Genomic DNA, 22,651 nt, shown 5'->3' with positions numbered 1-22,651 from the left:
GAACAGTTTGACCCAATACAATCCTTTTTATGTCTTAAGAAGGATAGAGTACTTTCTATATTAGATCAGGAAGAGCCAGTTAAGTCTTTGTAAATTAATGAATAGTGGTAGCTCCTTTTACCTAAATTAAATATTTAAATTTAGAACAGAATTTAACCTTCCTTAAAGAAGCAATGAATGTAATGTCCTAAAATGTACTTATCTTGTGATACATTACTGCACTAAAATGCTGTTAAATCTCTGTAAAATTTTTGCTGTTGCTGTTCTGCAGGCCTATAAACCCTAGGACTAAAGCTTAGAAACTTGCTCTATTGTGTTATGAGGTGGTGACAGTCCTGGCTGTATGGTCAGTGGATAGGCTGGTTGAAAGTCTAATGTATTTCATTAATGGCTTTCATTAGACCTTATTTTGTCTAAGAAGCCTAAAATATGGTAAATATCTTGCTTCTCTCTCTCAGGGAGGCATTGTTGGCGGAAATGGGAGTTGCCATTCGGGAAGATGGAGGAACACTGGGAGTCTTCTCACCTAAAAAGGTAGAGAAAATTGATAACTATTGCATCATGTCTCCAAAAGGTTGATCAGCCTGGGAGGGGAGAGGGTGATGAGGGAGCTACCATTCACAGAAGGGCTTGTATTCATGTAAGATACAGAAGGACATAAGTGAGGTTTGGACCCTTAGTAGTAAGTTCCTTTTACAGTAGCCTTTTGGAAATAGCTTTAGTGTTAGAATCTATCAAAACATTCTACATCTAAGGATTATTTTGCCCGTAATAATGAAGTTGGATGCCGTTCCTCGTGCAAGTGATGCAACGTAGTACTTAGTGCTTTTAGGGAGCTGCAGAAAGAATTGCCTGTGGTAACTTCCATTGGTCATTAAAGTAGGGAAGCATGTGCTAGCCTAATATAATGATGAAATAGGAGCAGCATGAAAAGTTCATGGGGAGGCTTCTGATATCAAAAAATGGTTCAACTTTTTTGCACCTTCCTTTAGAAAAATCTGTGCTGCAAGGAGAAGTGTTTGCAGCTTCTTGCATATTTGTTGATTCGGTAGCAACTCAGAAATGCTGCCTCTTAGATTGTTGTTGCCATTTTCTGCAGTAGCTGTGTGTGACTTTCATGTACTCTTACCTATTCTTCTTTGAGATACCCAGAAAAGTTTGAAGTCTTGTTTAGGTGCTCTTCCTTGAATTTGTTTGTTAATCCTTTTTCCCCTTGGAAAAAGGGATTGTAATCTAATGAACCACTGAACGTAGGGGATGCAGGGGAATAATTCTTTCAGTACGTGTCAGTAGTTCTATTTTCTGAAATTTGAAAGAAGCAGAACTGTGCAGGAAAAGGGCATAAATCAATGGTATAAATATAAAATGATCACGTTAGTAAAGAAGCTATCTATGTAGTTAAAGCAGAATTATTGAAGAGGTACGAGGAAAAGAACATACTTTCTTGTATCTCAAAAATCTTTGAACAAGGAGCACAGGCTAATATTTTAGCTTGTAACTTGCATGTGCAAGTGTGTAACAAACTTGGTCTAAGGTTAAATGGGGACCTATCTAGAGGCATTGTACAGAAATATAGGACAGCAGAATTGGTTAAAATGTTTAATCCTTTCCTTAAAGTAGTGTTAGACTGTTATGTTTGGAGTAGGTAGAACTCTGGTTTGCTTTTGGTGTCTACTCCAGAAGTGCCTAAGGTTTGTAAAGACGCTAATTCGCTGAGTGTTCTTTACAGTTCTCTATGTTATGGATCCTCATCTCCTTTTAGATTTTCCCTCAGAGGCCCTCAGCTCTTTTTGATGACTCTTTTGGTGCATTTTCAGCTGATCAGGTTTGTGTATAAATGCCATCTGGATTAAGTAGTTGCTTTGGTAATAGATAGTATTTATTTTTACCCATATAGGATTTATTAGGAGAAGTAAAACTCCTGATCTAGTCCTGTCTGCTGCTGTTCCTTGCTATCCTTGCACTTCAGTTTCATTAGTTCTCCTTCTAGTAACTGTGGCTGCTGTTGTGAAAATTTAGGAGATGTAGATAGCAAATTTGAAGTTTTTTATAAAGACTTTATACTTCTGAGGTACCGGTATATATCTAATCATATACTACTAGGACAACACTGTGTTTTTACCAGCTGAGCTGTGAATTGAACTCTAAGGTAAATTTTGCCCACTTCATGAATTAAAAGGTGTGTCACATTGTGCAATCATTGCTGTGTCTACCAGTTTTGCCTTTGATGGCAGGAAACTTCTTGAAATGGATTGTGGAAACTTGATTGATCGTGCTGTCATCAAAGATGAGAGCAGGGAAAATCCTTCAGCTCATGCTTGAGGAACGCTGTACAGGAGAAAGTTGAAGACATAACTGACAGTGGATGAATAACAGATCTCAGAATGAGGTTTTGCTAGCATCATCTTTCAAGTTGTTGAGCTTTATCTCTTACAAAGCTCTCTGCCTGTGAAAGACCCATTCAGACTTTGATTTAACGTAGTAAATGAACTCAGATGCTAAAACATGTATGTGTAGGGTACAGCATTATTTTCAAAGTGTCCAAGTGGTACAAGTCATAGTGGTGTTACAGCAGTTGACTATGTCTGGGATTTGGTTTCTCTCCAGTTTTCTTGTGATTTAAGAGCTTTATACAGCTCCAAATGTTGATCTGAATGCAGTGAATAGTGATGACGGCATGGGACAGCTTCAGGTTTTAGGTGCTCTTTATATTTTTAGGGGTGAAAAAGGTGTCTTGTTTTTTTCCCCCCCTTTCTGTCTTTATAGTTAAGTCTTCCATTGGGCAATTGGCAATCAGACTTCTTCATTCAAAGACAAATTTCATTGTGAACATCCGGTAATTTCTGAGCTTCTGTAAACTGAGTGCTGTTAACACCTCTCTTAAGTAAACTTTTTTGCAGCTAGAATAAGTTGATGGAAGCAATGTTCCTAAGGAATCTTAGCCAAATTTATTTCCTTTTGCTAAATTTATTCTATTTGAGGGTAACAAAGGGACAAGGGGCTTATTAACAGTTTTATTTCTCTTTTATCATCTTTCTTCTTTAATTCTGTTTAACCATTTTTGCCTTTTCTTTTGTGCTTGTGCTTACTGCTATCTCACTGGCTAGATTTTCACACCAAGGCCTTGTGACTTGTTTGCTGATTCCAATGGGGTTTTTTCACCAAAGAAGGTTGGTTTAGTAACCGTAGTGGATTTAAATTTAGAAGAACTTTAGATGAAGAGGTTTTTAGCTGTTTGTATCAGAGAATGTCGATAGTTTTAGATTTTCTTTTGACATTAACAGACTTTGCCAAATGATCACCTGACCTGTATTGCCCAAGAGAAGCCAAAGTTGATTCCACATCAGTTTCAAAATTTTACTGAAGCAACCTTTTCTGCTGTTGGACTTCCCTTATCAAAGTTTACAGGGACTTTACAAGGAATCTTTTTTTTTTTTTCCCCCCCCAGCTGAAGCCTTTATTCCCTCTTTTGATAGATAACTAAGCAATCTGAGCTGTATTTCTGCTGTTACTTTGTGATGCTCTTCAGTACTGCAAGAGGTTACATTTGAAAAAATACATTATGGAATAACCTCGATATACATAGCAAAACTGCTGGATTAATATGCATCCTCCACAGCTGTGGGAAGAAGCCTGAAAGTAGGTCCTCAGTTCTTAATTAACGTTTCTTTTTTTTCTTTCAGACTCCTCATCTTGTAAACCTTAATGAAGATCCACTCATGTCTGAATGTCTGCTTTACTACATCAAAGATGGTATTACTAGGTGAGGATTGGTGCTGATATGCTCTGCAGTCTGCTTCTTTGCTTGTTTAAATCCCCATGCTGGAGACACCGTAAATAATAATTGTGCCTTGAGCTATTCAACTTGCAGGTACAAATGAAGCATGAGATTGCTGTAGGTGGAAAAAAGTGCAGAAATGCATTTTCCTTTAAGTTGATTTTGTGCTTTAAAAGTAACGTGTGCAGTCACTCAGCTTTATAAGAAGTTTGTTACTACTCCTGGGCAGTAAAAGAAAGCATGATATCCCTTTTAAGATACAGGAAAACAAAAGTAATAAAACTTACTGAAAATGCCTTTGAGATGTTGATGGGTGGAGAATTGAAAACCATAGTACTTAATAAAAGCAACTGGAATATGGATGAGTGTTCACTTTATTATTTAAATAAACTGTTATCCGTGCTTCTGCACAATTAACGTATTCTGCATTCACATATATGAGATAAAATTTAAATTGTCAGATTTGGAATTTAAAACAGATTTTATTCCAAAACTTGCTGTCAAGACATCTGGAAGAAGAGAGGTGGGTTTTGTTACCTTTGGAGCACTAAGCCACGTTTGGTTGCTTAGTTTGTATATTCCTGGGGAACAAATGGAGAAGAGTACACAAACAGGTGCTGTTGTATGGTACTACTCTATTATGCCTTGGACCTACTGAAAAGAATATCAAACTTGTAGAGAATTCAGCACAGAATGATGAGAATAGCTTAGGGCTTAAGAAATCATTATAAGTTTTGAGCCTAGCTAGCTGACATCAGAAATGTGTGGAGTAATACGTAGAACAAGAAGTTCATAAACATTAAGATTGAAAATTAAGTTGTCCGTATCTAGAATTGCTCAAATATTTGAGTTTGGAATAGACATAAATCTTCATGCTCCAGTGATACAGCCAGCCTCTCACTGTCTGGAAGCTGGGTGAAACTGCTTATGGAATCACATTATTCAGCAAGAGTCTCCTAAGCCATTTTTGCTTCTTTGTTAAAGTGCAGATGGTGATTATTGGAAGGGATGATCACTGTATGCCAGCTGAAATGCACCACTGGAAGTTCCTGTCACTTTTTTTTTTCCTTCTGCATTCCTTTGCTAAAGGGAGAAGGGGGTGCACAAGAGGGAAGGAAACACATTAAATCCAGAGGTGTTTAACGTTTCAATTCTCTCTTTAAATTACATGTTCTAAGAGAGAGAAAACTTCTCTTTTGTTTTGTCAATCTGTTATCCTCCAATTCATGGTAAATCTCATCTGCAATGCTGAGTTAAGCACTAGTTCAAACCTTTAAACTTGAAGGATAGTCTTAATAGTTCAGACTTTTTTCCTGGATATTTCTGGGATGTATTGTCCTACACAGAGTTGTAGAAAACGTCTGATTTGCTCTTGAAATATCTTCTGTTGGACCCAGGGTTGGCCAAGCTGATGCTGAGCGAAGACAAGACATTGTATTGAGTGGGGCTCATATCAAAGAAGAACACTGTATCTTTCGAAGTGAGAGGAACAACAATGGTGAAGGTAAAAAACTACTTCTCCTAGCAAAGTGTTGCTGAATCTTGCACTCCTCAGTTGATAGTTGGCTAGGGAATACTGGTATTTGAAAGTTTCTCTTACCTCAAGAAAACCATCAGCTTTGACTCGCTGTTTTCTTGAGTCTTAGGGGAAGAAAATAAAATTTGTTTAAGTGATAATAGCTTCAAATTGCAGGCTGCAGTCAGTATAAGAGTTAAGTTCTGATCTTGGTTAACTATAGACATGAAAATTCAAACAAAAAAATAATAATTTCTGACTGCAATATGGAGATGTCAGTAGTATTGGTTTTCTGATGGGGCTTTATTTCTTTTTTAACCAGCATGGTATCAAGGAATGACTCACTTGTATCTTTTTTTATGATGTTAGTAGGAAGATAGGCAGAAAATGAGAGGCCTCTAGGGTTTGCACACTTTTGTTTCTATACAATGCTCTCTAAAGTCTCATTCGTCTATTTTGTTTTTGTTCATAGTTATTGTTACTTTGGAGCCTTGTGAACGATCAGAAACCTATGTTAATGGCAAGAGGGTTGTACAGCCTGTGCAGTTGCGCTCAGGTAAGAACTGTTAGAATGCATTTTTTTGTAGACTCTCCATCTAAGAATTGTCCATATGTGACATCTGCATCATACATAGAGAATGCTGGGCACTGTTAAAGGACAGCAGCGTTACCTTTTTGGAGTGTAGCTTTTAAACAGAAGTTGGTACCATTCTTCTCTTGGCAGCAGTTCGTTTTCTTTCATTCCTTGCTGCACTAGCTGTAAGTGTACTTAAATATTCACTGCCACGCAGTATCCTTCTTGTCCTTCTGCTTACCCTGATATTATTCAAATACATTCTTGCCCAAGCCTATTGCCCTTGGCAGTCTCAGTGAGACAGAGCAGACAGACTGCCAGTTGCTGATGGAAAATTCCCGGTTTCCTGGCAAAGCTAAGATACGACCCTCTGCAGGAGTACAAGAGCTTCTCTTTGCTCTCATTAGATTTCCACTCCGTCCCCTACATTCCTTTAGAAAGGCATGTCGGGAAGAATTAGAGAGGAGGGAGTGACTTCCCTAAATTATAGGTTTTAACCTATCTCTTTCAAGCTGTGATACTTTTTGTGTCCCTCCCCTGTTTTTCCACTATTAAAAAACCCAAACAAACAACAAACAAAAAAAAACCCACCTCAGAATTATTTGCACCAAGTTATAAGTGAGTATTTTCATGGAACCAAGTGTACTGCCTTCAGCATAAGACTGGACAATGAAGGAAGAACAGTTTTTGCTGTTCTGTGCCTGCGTATGGCTCATATCGAATACCATGACGGTATCATTTAGTAATTAATTTCTTAAAAAAAAAAAAAGTAGATATTTTTCCTTCTGCATCTAGATAATTGAGTTACTAGAAGAATATAGATGTGGTCTCTGACATCTTTAAGAGCCTGTATTTTAGTAATATATTGATAAGGACAATTTTGGTTACTTTGGAGGTCTATTTACTAGAATGCCTTTTTAAAATTTTAACTACATTAATATGTTCTCTGGAAGAGCAGAAGCATTTTACTGTCTTCCATCAAGCACATGTCTCAGGCTTTGTGGATGTCTCATATCTCTAGGATTTAGCCGAAAAACTTAACAATATTAGATTTCTTCAGCTCTTTTGACATTAGTGTAAAAGAAGCTGTAAAATCCTTCCATAAATCCCAATGATTAGGACTGCAATAAAATGTAAACCACATTTTAAAAAACATGTAAACCACATTTTAAAGAAAAGTAAGCACCATGCATTCCAGTGTTTGAAGTTAGGCTTTTCCAAGCTGAAAATTCTGCTGAAGTGGCTTTTGCCCATGTTTTGGCACTGTTGCTGGAGCTGAGGAATGGGATTTAGTGATGTGTTTTATTTACTGCAACTGTTGGTCAGTCTCCAAGTTTGTCCTTTAATTTTTGATAAACTCTGCTGGGATATTAGACTGGACCCCTGAGGGTGATGTCGTCCTCTATGAGCTCTGTACAAACCAGGCATTCTTTTTTTTTTCTTGTCACCTAGATGACTGTATACAGAAATCCTTATAGGGCGGTCTTTTCTTATTTGGGTGTCAGCATAAGATGAATCGTTCAGTGATGTTTTTCAACAGTTTTGGAATCCTTACCTGAAAGAGTTAACTTCTGTCCCTATTTTTAGGAAATCGTATCATCATGGGTAAAAATCATGTCTTCAGATTCAACCATCCAGAGCAAGCACGAGCAGAAAGAGAGAAAACACCGTCAGCTGAGACTCCCTCTGAGCCAGTTGACTGGACATTTGCTCAGAGGGAGCTTCTGGAGAAGCAGGGCATTGACATGAAGCAGGAGATGGAGAAAAGGTAAAAAAATAACTCAAAATTTCTACCTGAAACAAGGAGGAGTCAGCAGTAGGTTATTTGGGTGGTGTCCATGCAAAACCTAAACCTAGGTTCTGCCACATAGCATCTCTGCTACCTATTGTGAAAGTTCAGAAGGCTTCTTCATTATTTTACTTAAGTGTATCAGTGCTCTAGCGCCATTAAAAATCACAGGTAAGCACCTGCCACTAACCCTATAGACCTTTTGGTGAAGGACTGCACTGCAATGTATAGGAAGTTTCACTTCTATAGTACTGTAATAGACAAATAACAGTTCCTTTTAAGTGGAATGACTTTTACTCTTGTCATTGTAATTCAGTGGGCTGTGCGTGTAGAGTAATACCAACATGAAAATAATGACCTCTTTGGCTACTTCTGTTCTTTTGTTCATCTTCAGGTTACAAGAAATGGAGATTTTGTATAAGAAGGAAAAGGAGGAAGCTGATCTCTTGTTGGAGCAGCAAAGGCTGGTATGTGTCCTTACTTCAGATTAACTATACCTTTGGCAAATAGTAATTCCTGTCCTTGCTTATCTGAAGGTTTAGGAAACCTGCTTGGGTTGTCTGCACAATGCAGTTCTCCCTTTGCTTTCAAATACTTTGTGACTACAGTAAGTTATTATCAGTGTGAGTGAGCTCCTTCATGTCAATTCAGAGATTGTAATTGACAATGAAGTGGCTTTAATCAGTTCTTGTTGGGACAGGTTGGATTTCTTGCAACTTAACCTGAAAGAAGGGCGTTTCTATGCTCTGTTTTTTGAATTTCCGTTTCAGTAGTCTAAACAGCTCCTTCTTGGGATGTTTGCCTTTATTATTGTCTTGGATCACCAGAACATACTAATTCTGTGCTGCCAAAGAGATTCCTAGAACATTGATACACTAGGTTTATTTTTTTGAATGATGTCTGAAAATGTTGCTGCATTGTGCATGTTTTAACCCTTCTCCCTCCCCCTGCATGGAGTTCCTTGTAAGGGTCTTAATGGTACACATGCGATGGTGGGGTTATGACTAGGGAGCAGTGTGCAAAGGGAATGTTAACTCATTCAGAACAATTGGAATTCCACCATTCCACCTATTTCTTATATAGAAAGTCTGATAAATTAAGTCTGATATAGGAAGACTTCAGTCTTCTCACAAGTATCTTCTGAAGTGCATTACAAATAGAAATGCACGCAGTCTTCAAGCGCCCTGTGAATTTTAAGAGCAAGCCCAAGCCCAGAAATGAAATCCAGATTTCCTTAAGAAACCTGAGTCTCCTGATTCTGCTTTAACTATATTGGGTTGTCTTTTAGCCAGAATGCAAATGTAGTTGTGCCTGAATTCTAATAAAAATTCCAAAATCACGATTCATTTGTTTGTAGTACTAGTTTGAGACCACTGAAAACTGTGGGTTAAATGCATGCTGGATTAACTGTAAAGCTCTTCCCCTTCTCCCGCAAGCAGAATGGAGCAGAGTACTGTGGCTTCCATAGGTAGAAGCTACCTCATTTTTTAAATTTATATTATACACTTAAAGACTTCTGCATCACTAATTATTTCATCACAAGGAACTAATTTCTTGGATGGAGAGAAGTGGTTGCAGACTTCGAACCAAAGTAAGACTTAGTTGAGAACGGAAGTTAAGATGTGACTAATATAATGTTTCATCTCTGCAATTTTATAGTTAAAATTTGTGTAGCTGAAAGTAGTATGACAAAAATCAGTTCAATGTGAAAAGAAAAATAGTTTGAGTATCGAGTAAGTTTTGGCTATGTGTCAAAGGAGGCACAAGTAATGGAATTCCCTCCCTTAAATTTTAGCTGACAGGCATAAGCTAAGCTACCGTACGAATTAAAGATGTGAGAATTGGCTGTCTGGGGAGCTGCTTCAAATAAGGCTGCATTTATAAAAGTGTTGCGAAGGAAATTTGTTTCCCTGTATACTTAAGATTAAGGGAAGGTTCTTTAGATAGTGGGTTGTTTAATACTGTAATAAAGTTGCTTATTTCTTTAAACTTGTTTTGGTTTTGCTGATTTCAATTAGTGGACAAAAGTGGAAGACTATCCTATGTGCATTACTAGACACCGTTCCTAGTTGTAAGGGATCATATCAAATGAGATCATTGGTCTGTTAAGCAGTATCCTGCTTATCGCAATGCTTAATAAGAGTATTTCAGATGACAGCAAAACTTTTTGACACATCTCGTCATTTCTGTGTCACTGTATGCAGAGTCTGGAATGGACAGGATTAATGCATTCATACAACAGTAGTTGAATAATGATTGGGAAATCTGGGAATGCATTTCAGCTTGTGTACCTTAAAAGTATTTACATTGCTGCGATATCTAGCTGCAATATCAGGTTCTCTAACTTACTGCTATGTAAGATTGAAATATATTATTGAAATATAAATATTCTTGTTCTAAATTGGAGTATAATCTTGGATATTAGAAGATGGCTAATCCTGTTTGCCAGATTGTTTTGGTTTTGTGCTGAGATTCCAACCAATTTGGGTATTTATTTGTTAGATGTGCTATACAAAAAAGATAAATAATAGCTCTTGTCCCCCAAAATTTACAACTAATAAATATTTGCCTTGCTAGCATTACTAGGGAATAGAAATAATTGTTCTCCATTTTACAAATTAAATGTGAAAATGTGTTTAACAGGGCTAAAATTACCTTCCTGGTTTTCTCGGTCATAATGCCTTTGCAGTGACCACTTGATATTAGAATGTGGGTATATACCTATATTAATTGGTCTGGTTAACCTCTGAGTGCACACAGGGCAATGACCACATACTGTCTCTTAATCAGCTTTTTATACGCAAGACATGCTTTACCCATAAGTAGTAATACGGTAATTTTGTAACCTATAAGAATAATCCTGTGGAACTTGTGACTTTATGTTTGAGTAGTTTGTGTTTTGCCTTTCTGGACGTAACCTTGAATGTGTAGATTGTACAGTGTCTTCCTCCAGGGCATCTTTTGTTTCCACTGCAATATGCAGTTTGTTAGATGCTGTTTCCTTAGGCCACAAATTTTGTCGGCTGTAAACTCAGAGTTTATGTTCTGTTTCTAAACCAGTGTTTTGCTTATATTTTGCCCTAAGCTAGTGCTGTTAAATACTTAAAAACACATAAGGTCACAAAAAGCTCAAATAATGTGAATCTTAGGCTATGGAGCTTGTTGACCATAGGGCAGAACAGAATTTCTTTTACTCCCTTTCATCATTCCCAAAACAAATTATATTGTATCCCCCATTCTTCGTGGTCTTCTACCCGAAGTCTTAAGTCCAGGAACCTCTGGTTCTGAGTCAGTGACCTGGGTTTCCTTTGGTTTTAGAATAACTGGCTATTATTTTATATCTATGGATATATTATATATCATGTATTATAATTCCCTATGTGAAAAATAGGGATGTTAAGATACAGGTTCGTTAAAGACTGACTGCTGTGTTTTATTGAAGATGTTTGGATCACAATAGTACATAGGACTTTTTGTTTGTTAAAGAGATGTCTTAAATTAATAATCCTTTAAAGAAAGTAGTCTGACTTTAATTCCTGGTTGCAGTAAGCAATAATGGATATCCTTAACTTCTGGTGGCAGTATACCTGAACAGACATTCCTAGCATATGGAAACCTGAAGCATTGCTCATTAAAAATCATTTAGCAAAAGGTGGAAAACTTGTAATGAAGAAGCAAAACATACATAACTCTTAGCAAGTGTGTGGAAGCTCTAGGGTTTGAGAAGAGGACAAATCAAGGATATCAAATAGAGAATTCGTATTAAAACAATTTAAAAAAAAGTCATTACTGCTACATTCTTCTGAAACTCATTCTTCGGACAGACAAGACTGTTAATGTTTGTTTTTCTTTAAACTAAGCAACAAGGTGACAAATGGAAAAAAAAAAAAAAAAAAAAAAAAAAAAAAAAAAAAAAAAAAAAAAAACAAACCACAACCCACCTCTGAAACTCTGATTCTGGATATCCTTTTAGCTTGTAGCAAGTCTTGGAGTATGAACCACTGTCTTCACCTGTCATAGTGGCACTTACAGTCCTTTTAACATTGAACCTTTCGGCTGCTTCTGTTTCATTTTTTCTTATCATCTAACACTTCTCTGGCTGCTGTTGTAGTGAAGTGGATTCTAAACTTGAGCATCCCTGCAACCACGTGCAAACCACGTTACTAACCAGTGTTAACCCGACTTACTCTGGCTGCTCATGACATCTTCTATGATGGCTGTTGTGTTCACCTACCTGGGGAGGATTTGCTGAAAGAAGCAACAGCAGTCACCAAGGCAAATGTGTGTGGCGGGAATTTGCATGTCTTTGTAGCATGTGTGAAGTGCAGTTTACACTTGGTTTTTAATTTTTTTAATCAAGAACTTGGTTTTAGTTGATCTATTTTAAAGATTTTGGAAGGGATTGGGAGGGAAGAGTTTAGATTATCTGCTATTTTGAGGTGACAAGACTTTAAAACATAATGTTAATCTTAATTTAGTGACGATCTCCAATTTTGGCAGTCCATGACTCTTGAAGATGCATTTTAATGTCCTAACACTCAGTCTTCAGGGACTTCCTTATCACTTGTTCTATTTTGATTTTTGATTTAGTTTTCTTTGCCTGCTACTTCTTGTTTAGCTTTTCCATTTTCTTACAATTTTAATTTTGGTTATTTTGGGGCCACTTCTTGATTTTTGTTTTTCCAAAGGATGCAGACTCTGATAGTGGGGATGATTCGGACAAGAGATCGTGTGAGGAGAGTTGGAGACTGATCACTTCCCTGAGAGAGAAGCTGCCCCCCAGCAAGCTCCAAACCATTGTAAAAAAGTGTGGCCTCCCCAGCAGTGGGAAGAAACGAGAGCCTATTAAAATGTACCAGATACCCCAACGTCGACGCCTTAGCAAAGACTCCAAATGGGTTACCATCTCAGACTTAAAGATTCAGGCTGTGAAAGAGATATGCTATGAGGTAGCACTCAATGACTTCAGGCACACTAGGCAGGAGATTGAGGCTCTGGCCATTGTTAAAATGAAAGAGCTTTGTGCCATGTATGGGAAAAAAGATCCAAATGAGCGTGAATCATGGCGAGCTGTTGCTCGTGATGTCTGGGATACGGTAGGAGTTGGAGATGAGAAAATCGAAGATGTTATGGCCAATGGTAAAGGAGTAACTGATGTGGATGACCTTAAGGTGCATATAGACAAATTGGAAGATATTTTGCAAGAAGTGAAGAAGCAGAACAACATGAAGGATGAAGAGATAAAAGTTCTTAGAAATAAGATGCTAAAAATGGAGAAGGTTTTACCTCTGATAGGGTCTCCAGAGAAAGCCCAGTCAACCGTAGCTAATGCTAAGTCTCCAAACTCTGCTAGTGCAGTGGATGTGGATAAGAAGCCCATGGATGACTTAAAAAGAAGCGAGAATGACGATCTTGCTAAAGAGGAGCGTGTTTCTCAGTTAATGGCAGGTGATCCAGCTTTCAGACGTGGGCGATTACGTTGGATGAGGCAAGAACAGATTCGATTTAAAAATCTGCAGCAGCAGGAAATAGCAAAACAGCTTCGTCGACAAAATATGCCTCACCGATTTATTCCGCCTGAAAATCGCAAGCCCCGCTTTCCTTTCAAAAGCAATCCCAAACATAGGAACTCATGGAGTCCAGGCACCCACATAATTATCACAGAGGATGAAGTTATAGAGGTTAGAATTCCAAAAGAAGATGATAAGAACAAAGATGAAAACAAAGAAAAAGAAAGTAGAGCTGCTTCTAAAGACCCTCAGCAGCTGTGGAATCTTTATGGCCCCCAGAGGAATCAAGATAATATCCAAATTAACAGGCAGCAGTTAAACACACAGTCACAGCCTAGCAGTCAGCAGCAGCCATCGCCTCAGTTGCGCTGGAGAAGCAATTCTCTCAATAATGGCTCTCAAAAAAGCTTGCGGCGTCAGACATCGGGCTCATCTGAATCATTGCACTCATACAGTGGGCAGCAGAATCCAGACCTGCAGACTTTCCAGCAAAAACGTCACATCCACCAGCACCGACAACCTTACTGCAATCACAACAATGGAGGCAGTGCAGAAGGCAATACAGCTAACTTCCACCCAAAACAGACTGACCGGCTTAACCACTATAACCAGTTTGTGACGCCCCCACGGATGAGGCGCCAATTCTCAGCACCTAACCTCAAAGCCGGCAGAGAAACTACAGTATGATTAGTTGGCCAAGAGTAGTCTGGGGGAGGAGGGAAGCAGGGGCAATTCTGGCTTATTAAGAAACAGCCAGGATTGGCTTTGCTTGTGTCTTGGGTTTTGTTTGGCCAGGTAGAACTTGAGTAATTCGACATACAAACACAAGGCACTGGCCCTTCAGTCCATTCAGTTTGCATGTGACTTTTGTTGCAGTTTTAACAACATTGGTTGGAAGAACATTCTGAAAAATTGTAAGAACTTTTTTCATAGACTAGAAGACTTGGAGGGAGGAATGTGGAGGGGAGAACTTCCCTGCTAGCTCATTTACCGTTTTTTTTTTTTGTGTGTGTGTGTGTGTGTCTTGGAGTATTTTTCTAATGCTGAAAATATTGTCTGGAACTTACAAAGTGCTACCTTCCTCCTGTGTTTTATGTAGACAATCAAAAGAGGAATTTAGTTTATAGCATTGAATGTTTCTTGTGACCTTTTTCTTACAATAAGGAAAGTGACCATCTGTTTTTAAATTGATCTGGCTCTTCAGAACAATATTTTCCACTCAACTCAGATTCTTATTAACAGTAATCTATAAACCAAAAGTTGTCGGCTGACAAGATATGTGGCTTTTTTATAGAGAAATTAAGAAGAGCTATTGGGTCACAACAGTCCTACTCCCTGAGTAGGAGATGTCTTTTCTCCTTCTGCTTAAGTTCATAGTTATTGGTATGAAATTGCTGTGACAGTTAAACCTGCCTGAATGGAATTTTATGTCAGAATATATATATATTGCTGAAGCAATACTTTGGAAATAAGCTTTTTCTAATTCCTATTGTATCTCTAAATATAATAGTTTTTAATTATTATAGAGAGATTGTGGAAAGGAACTAGGATTTTTTGACACTCTGGTGTAGGAAGAAGCCTCAAAAAGCTTACTCTCTTTATTTTGTGTTTTCAGCTTTCTCGGCCATGAGTCTGGGAGATGTTCTTGAAATAGTTATTCTTATGAAGATTTATAGATCACTACTTTGAATTGGCTGAATTCTCCTCAAAGATAGGAGAATTGAACTGTTTCATCTTAATGTGATACCTCATGTTAGTGCCTCTGGTCTTGGATTAAACCCCTGTTTCAAGACTTGTTTAATAAAGGAGAAGGTCATTTTCAGGAGAAAATAAGATTCCTTTTCCTTCTCCCCACACTCAAAATACAAGTTTAAAATTTTTAATATCTATTTTGATCTGAAGAGGTCTGTACTTGCAGGTGATTTGCCATAAAACAAATGCTTGCAATCCCTACTTCAGATTGTTTCAAACAAATTACATAAAAACTATTGATTAAGGAAGAGGCTTTATGAGCTTGGGTTTTTTTTGTCAATTGGAGAGTCCCAATTTTAAGTGTACGCTTTCTTCTTTCTGAGTTTCTTAAAGTGCAAAACAAAATTGCGCTTACTTCTAAAAATCTGTGGACTTACGTATAAGCCAATCTAAAGCTTTGAGGACTTATTTTGCTTTTAAATTTAATTTGAATGCAATTTTACAAACAAAATTGGCTACTATACCACATTTGGTAAGATAGGTCCACTTTGCAGTGTATCTGTACAGTTAAATGATTTGTGCTGTTTTGCACAAATACCCTTGATTTACTTGAGGTTGCTTATTTTTTGATAAAATATAAGCCCTACTGATAATTGTTATTTCTGCGTGTTTCAGCATAGCTGTAGATGAGTAGGAAGTGCCTCAAGCCTACTTTCCATCTTATTTTTGTTTCCTGTCCTACCTCCCCCCCATTTCAACTGTGCATGGTGTAGGTGCTGGTTGCAACACATGGTAAGTGGCAGCCACGCACCATTTATGTATCGATTAATCAAGTGTCAACTCTTAAGTCTCTGCACATGTGTTACTGATAGGATACTGGCCCTCTGATGTAGGAGATACAAAGTCAGTCTTCTGTCCTAAAAGAATCAGCTGGTCCCATAGCTTGGAACATTTTTTTTTTTTTTTTTTTTTTTTACGGCAGGTTTAATTTTGTGTCCAAATACGGCTTTGTAACTTGCATTTGTCTCATGCTTTGGCCTACTTGAACGAAGGAAATAAAGCATCATGTCCAAAAATGTCTTGATTCTTAAAGAAAAGAAGGCTTGTAGATGAGTAATACTTTCTTTGAGCTTGAGTCAGAATTGCAAAATGAGTTTTGGGCTGCAAATAATATTTTGCTGTTGCCTTTATTTTAGAATCCTGTTTTAGTAGTGCATTGCACTTTGTTTTTGTGCATGTCAAGAGTAATGAGTTCTTTCATATCCTCAAAACAGCTTGGACTCTCTTAAAAATGCATGGTCAGGAAAATCCTCTCAATTCTGTAGGAATACATGAGCCAAACAGAGTTAGTCTGCATAGGATAGGTCGTGAGAGAAGACCAAACCAATTTTATCTTGTGTCCCAGTTTCGCTGAGGATTGTGGCTGCCTGTGTGAAATCACCATGTGATTGAACACGGAGTGATTTTTGAAGTCCATGCAACTACATGTACTGACATGAGATTAAAAACTCCTGCTACTTGATATTTTAATACTAGACACTAAAAAGTTTTTGCCAACTTATTTCAGCTTAAAAATCTGAGAAGCAGTATCTGTAAATGCCTGGGTGGTGGTGATGATGATGAACAATAGGTAACCGTCAGGCTGTCTTACCCCACTGTTTTAGTGCAGCACTAGAAAAACAACCCTGCTTATTCTGTTGTATGATTTGACAACAAAAGAAAAAGGGTAGTCAATATCAAAATGGAGCCCAGTCTGCTCAGAGGAAGCAGCTTTTTTCCTGGCTTTTAGGAAGGTATTACAGAAATGAAACTTGGGGGGGGGGGAAGTCATATAAAAATAATTGCCCACTTTAAGAATTGAATATTAATTACAGTGCAGTGCCTCATCTGATAAGGGAAGCAATGTGAGAACTTGTGGATCTCCTTGCACTAATCAGACATACGCACACCTCTCACTCCAAATTCTGTATTAATGGAGCTACTGAGGAGTAATACAGCTGCTTCCATAGAAGACTCTGTGAAAAGGCTTTCAGGTTAATGGAAATGTGGCATCCATGATGGGAGTGCTGTTTCAGTAAGCTTAATTGCCATTGCTAAGTGCTGATGTGCTGCGTGCTTTGACAGCTGGCTTGTATCCACCTGTGCCTTAGTGACGATTTCTTAAATATCCCTTATGACTCCCTGGGGACACGTGGATTTTGGGGGGGTGGAGGGAAATGCATGCCACTAACGCTCCTCTGATTGACTTCAACATCCTTTCTCAAGCAATCTGAATTTAGGGATCTGTCTAATTAGAGGATGCTATTTTTATCAGTACATTTAGCATAGTTTCAATATCTCCCTCACTGTTTGTCCTTTATCCTTTATATGTTGAAATTTGTTCTTTATCCTTTATATGTTGAAATTTGACTCGGATATTTCCCATTGAACCACTTCAGGAGCTGCCACATGAGAAAAATATGCTGTGTACCCATTTGTACTGTAAAGAAAGCAGTGAGCTGCCTTTGAATTAAATGGGATTTTCAGATATGTCCATTGTTTAAGAAAAAATGAGTTTTGGATTGTCTTAAGAGCAAGCATCTGCCTTGTGAAAAGCAGAACTGGTTTGTATTGTAACAAGTGCTCTTTCAATAAACTATGAAATACTCTTGTAAGTGTCAGACTTGTCTCAGTGAAATGGAAATGAAACTTGATTGCAAGCTTGTCCTGATTTTATTTTTTGTCTTGGGGTTGGTATTGTTCTAGCAGAGTTAAAAAGGTTTCTTTAATTGTTCCTCAGCCTGATTCTTGAAAGTCTGTCCGCCCTGATTTTTCTGCTATTAAGTTATGTGAAAAGCAGCCTACGCAGATTTGTGTCTACTGTCACACAGCTTATTAAAAAAAAAAACCAACCAAAACCAACCACAACAAAAAAACCCAACAACTTTTTATAGCGCAAGGGAATACAAGCCATCCTCCTCTTCAGTGCTGTCCCATTGTACCATCTTGTGTGCTGTATATCTAAATTCTGGAAGAAAATACAGAGCTGGCTGTTCTCTATTTATTTGCTCACTGAAGACAAACTGACTTTTTTTGTATACCTCAAATACAGGAGGGAATCACACTACAGTACCTTTGCAGACATCACATAGATCCAAAGAATCTAAGTTGTTACGGTACAGTGTTCTGCTTTAAAAAGCTGTTCCAGTCTGGTCTTAAAAAGCTTGGCCTAGTCTGAGTGTATGATTTTTTTTTTTTGGTTTTCAGAAAATCTGATTGTTGTGGCTTTAGATATTTCCATGCCCCTAGGCAAAATAAACTTTGCATTCCCTTTCTCCACATTCATGGAATGAATGATATCAACCAGTTTGAAGCTGTACAACAATATGCATTGGGTTCCAGGGAGTCTGGGGCATGGACCTTCAGGGCAGCTTCTAGATGCAGGTTTTTTTCTTTCCTAGCAGTTGAGGCACCTTTACATTGGTACTAACAATTATGTGTGTATTATCACTAATCAGATGTAGAAATGTTTATCTGGAGAGCTGACCAAGCTCTCAGCAGAGCAGACCAACCCCTTTTACAGTGCAGTCAGCGCACCTTCTGTGTGAACCAACTTCAAATTCATCCTTCATCTATTGCTTAGTGCCAATTATTTTTAAATACTACCATAGTATCAAGTGCCAGGAGGCGATCTTAGTCCTGTTTTTCTTCTTAAGGAAATGGTATCTATTTCTCTTTTTCATTATGGGAAAATAAACTTCAATTTTTTTACTTAGTTTTAAAAGTAATGTTTGTTAGCATGGAGTCAATAAAAAGTGTCTGCTTATATTAAACATTTATTTATCTAGGTATTTAAATGTACAGACGATACACTCACTTGGCTCACAAGTCTTAAAATAGAGAAGACAAGAAGCAAGTCTTTGTCTTTGAATGTATTTAATGTGCCTGAGGTTTTCATGCTGGAAGTAGAATTTTCACAGTGGAATGCTCCTGATTTTTGACCATTCCCTCTGCACCTTTTCAATTTCTCCAAAAGAATCTGATCAAATATTCTACTTAAATACTACTTGAAGAGCTTTTCATTTCTTAATTTCTACAATCTAGCTGCTCAAAATGACACCTTCAGATTATCTTCTTCAGACTACAGGAAAATAATTTATTTTGCCCTTCCTTGCAAGTAAGAGAAGCTTGTTTCTGTCACTTCGCATCTGACCTGTTTTATCTTGGTTTAAAATGTGATAGCATTATCTACATGGATGGGGGTAAAAGATCAGAGAGAGTGCTTTTATGTTCATGAATTTTTAAGAGTACACTGGGTATTTCAGAACTATAGATAAGTCTAAAACCTCCTCAATGAGTCTAGAACAATTTTTTGGTGAATCATTATGAATTTCAGAAGGAATATCAAAAGAAAGGAGATATGTTTGTTTTGTCTGTAGTTCTTTTGCTGCTGGCATAAGGTTTACTTACAGTGTAAGTATATAGCCATCTTAGAGTGAATGGAGCAGACACAAATGAAGAAGGAGGAGCATTTTAGCCAAATAAAATTTCACGAGGAAATTAGAAAATTAAAACGCAGCCCTCATACAAAGGCCATTTATCTTTAATAGTTCAGTTTTCTCTCCCTAAAGGTCATGGGTATCGAATTCATGGTATTGAAAATTCTGGACTTCCAGGTGGTTGTTCTAAGAGCACAGCTACTGTTTTTTAATGCTACCTCCAGGAAATCTTACTTATAAACTTAAAGGAACGTACTTCAGGTTTATCTCCTTTCCATTTGCCGTCTAAAGGTCTTTCTGACTGAACTTGTGTTAAATTTGATGCAATCACGTTGTGGCAGTGTTAAGTACTATACTTGCTGTATGGAAACGAAGTAATGTAGCTGTTTAGGTGGGATGCTTAAATAGGATGGGAGGAAAGTGTAAAGCTTTCCTTCTATAGCTGTTAGACTTAAGAATGCATTACTGCAGACAGTGCATTGGAGAAGAATTTTAGGATCTGGAACTGTGGAAGAGAGAAGGTTGGAATACAAGATGAGTGGCTTCACGAATTCTCCTTAAGAACTCTGTAACACTCTTAGTGAATTGTTATTGCAACTCTTGTATAAAAATCTTGAGAAGCCAGTTTAATTTGTGTAATATATGCCAAAGGATTATCTTAAATAAAATACAGCAGTGAGGTAGGCTCTGAGACCAGGAGCACAGTGACTGTGTCTGTTACAAATTCAAATTATTTAGATTTGTTTTATGAGCAAATAATAAAAGGGTCATTAGGTCTTAGTAGCATTTATTTCAAGGCATGAGTATGCTGAACAGGAAGAAAACGCTCTTACACCAGAAGGTATTGTTGAAGTGCTCTTTGTGGGGAAACCTCTGCACAGACTTCTCTGCCCACTTGCCAGGGCGGTGGTATTTTTTTCATCTTCTGATATATTAAATACACGAGAGTGATACTTACCCCCCAAAAGGAAATCTAATTGAAAACAAAATGTCTTTTTTTTTTTCCCTAAAATCTGTAATGAGTTTTTTTGTATCAAAAGGCAAATCAGTGGTGCTGTTAATCCTTCTGTTTGAGAAAATGACTTCTCTGCCCACTTGCCAGGGCGGTGGTATTTTTTTCATCTTCTGATATATTAAATACACGAGAGTGATACTTACCCCCCAAAAGGAAATCTAATTGAAAACAAAATGTCTTTTTTTTTTTCCCTAAAATCTGTAATGAGTTTTTTTGTATCAAAAGGCAAATCAGTGGTGCTGTTAATCCTTCTGTTTGAGAAAATGAAGGTGAATAATCCTCCCGTTTTAAAATTTTCTGTTTTTAAATCTATTTCTGTACTTTTCTCTATTTCCGCCTCTTTCCAACCTCCCTGAAAGCAGCAAGCAGGTTCCCAAAAATCCCCTTGTCCAGTCTTTAGCAAAAAAAAAAATTCTAAACCTTTCCCTCTTACAGACACTATAAGCATGTATATCTGATGATTTTACAAAACAACACTACCATCTTAATTGTATTGGCCTCTGTCTTTTCTTTTTTCAAGGACAGATTATACTAAAACAATAGATGTTGGTATGTGACCTCTGAGCATTAATGGAGAAATGTCTTCATGTATTTGTTCTCTGTGTCTGTCACTCCATCTGAGGTGTTAGTCTCTCTTAACTGTTCTCCTTGCTTTTGTCTGTCCTTCTACACGGTATCTCCTCTCTCCCCACAGGACTATGAGAGTAAGCTGCAGGCCTTACAGAAGCAGGTAGAGACACGATCCTTGGCAGCTGAAACAACAGAGGAGGAAGAAGAAGAGGAAGAAGGTGAGTTTGAAGCTAAAAATAACTTGGATGTAGCCAAGCCTAAAGGGACAGTTGCTATATAATATCTCTTGCAATAGATAGAAAAGTTGCTTTGGCAAGTGGAGAAACACTTGATCTGTAATCTTCACAGCATAAAGATGTAAAACACCTATTCATAGAGTAAGTTCTACATAAACAGTAGATATGCATCCCCAAATTCAATTGATGCACAAACTCGATTAGTTTAACTACAAGCTTTGATTTGGTGGCCTTAAATTTGAAGGAATCTGTGTCTTCTTGGCACTAACAGAGTTCAAATGTCTTAAACCAAAATAATACTGTTGCCTTTGTTTCCTTGTTTTGATTTTGAAGTTTCTTTTTTCTTCTTGGTAGGAGTTCTTAGAATTCATGCTGTGACATGCCTGTATAACTCCATTTCTGGACAGTAGATAGAGTTTATTATTCCCATAATACTTGCTTTCATTCCACTATTTCAGCATTTGGCTTTGATAATTGTTAACTAATTTAAAATAATAGGAGTAGAATTTATTTTGTTTTCTCTGTTCCAAATCTCCTTACTTGATCATTATATCTCCAATGCTAGTGGTGAGGAAATTTGAATCCAGTTTTTCCTCGCTGAATAATAAAAATGCAGGTTTTTATTTTCTGTTCTTCTCTTTCAGAAAAGGTGTTGAGAACTTGATGACACAGTCAGCAGTAGTATTAGATACTTGGTTTAGAGAAGAAGCTACAGTGTTTTATTTCTCTGTTTCTTTGCTCGTCCTAGTGCCCTGGACACGACATGAGTATGAACTCGCACAATGGGCTTTCAGGAAGTGGAAATTTCACCAGTTTACTTCACTGAGGGACCAACTCTGGGGAAATGCAGTATATCTGAAAGAAGCCAATGCAATCAGTGTAGAGTTAAAGAAAAAGGTAGGGACATGCAGAGTATCTTTTTGAATTTTCTGACCCATCAATTTTGACTGTATAATCCTGCTTCAAACGCTCAGAGTTACTTGTAGTCTTTAAAGTTATATGTCTCTTGCTTATTAGTTTGGGCTTTAAAAGGGTTCAGAAAGCTGTGAGTCTCTGATTCAGACTTCTGGCTGAATGAATATCCCATGCAAATCTGGTTGATATATTCTCCTCTTCTTCATTTCCCTTATGCTGTTCCTGTCAATATCATAAACTCATGTACATGCACATCTCCCCAGGGCCCTGCCTTTTCCTTTTTGCTTTTAACTTAATGTGGTCATTCATTTTTCCAAGAGAAGTGGATGCTGTAGGATGTGCTAGGTCTATAGTTTTCCAGACAGCTGTGACGATAAAGGCAAGGTATGTGTACTCAGCTGAAAAATATGTTTTATGACATTTTGAGACAAAACAAACAAAAAAAAGACGTTAAAAAAAATCTGAATCTGTTCACAGAGATGAAAGTCAAACTGGCTTCATACGTTGCCTTAGGTTAGGTCTCTGTCCCCTTTGTGATGCTGATATCTGAATTCTCAGAACTAAAGTAATTTTTCTTT

The 22,651-nt window shown here is 37.5% G+C and overlaps 1 protein-coding gene across 10 annotated transcripts in view; it reads left to right on the top strand.

Annotated features, from left to right (window-relative positions):
• KIF1B (kinesin family member 1B) overlaps positions 1 to 22,651 on the top strand; it is a 94,333-nt gene that overhangs the window by 41,199 nt on the left and 30,483 nt on the right. For 9 of the 10 annotated variants that reach the window (XM_019474726.1, XM_009289645.1, XM_009289642.1 and 6 more), the window contains 8 exons: positions 459 to 534; positions 3,684 to 3,763; positions 5,176 to 5,282; positions 5,767 to 5,850; positions 7,456 to 7,636; positions 8,052 to 8,124; positions 21,047 to 21,140; positions 21,907 to 22,055. In XM_019474726.1, coding sequence (XP_019330271.1) covers positions 459 to 534; positions 3,684 to 3,763; positions 5,176 to 5,282; positions 5,767 to 5,850; positions 7,456 to 7,636; positions 8,052 to 8,124; positions 21,047 to 21,140; positions 21,907 to 22,055 — 844 coding nt within the window. Of the gene's footprint in view, positions 1 to 458; positions 535 to 3,683; positions 3,764 to 5,175; positions 5,283 to 5,766; positions 5,851 to 7,455; positions 7,637 to 8,051; positions 8,125 to 12,345; positions 17,509 to 21,046; positions 21,141 to 21,906; positions 22,056 to 22,651 lie in introns of those variants that run through there. The other variant, XM_009289646.2, reaches the window with a different exon arrangement.

Source organism: Aptenodytes forsteri, unplaced genomic scaffold (genome assembly GCF_000699145.1).
Source record: "Aptenodytes forsteri isolate BGI_AS27 unplaced genomic scaffold, ASM69914v1 Scaffold61, whole genome shotgun sequence".
Classification (NCBI taxonomy): domain Eukaryota; kingdom Metazoa; phylum Chordata; class Aves; order Sphenisciformes; family Spheniscidae; genus Aptenodytes; species Aptenodytes forsteri.
The sequence above is the reverse complement of the archived record's forward strand: the minus strand, read 5'-3'. Positions and strand labels throughout refer to the sequence as shown.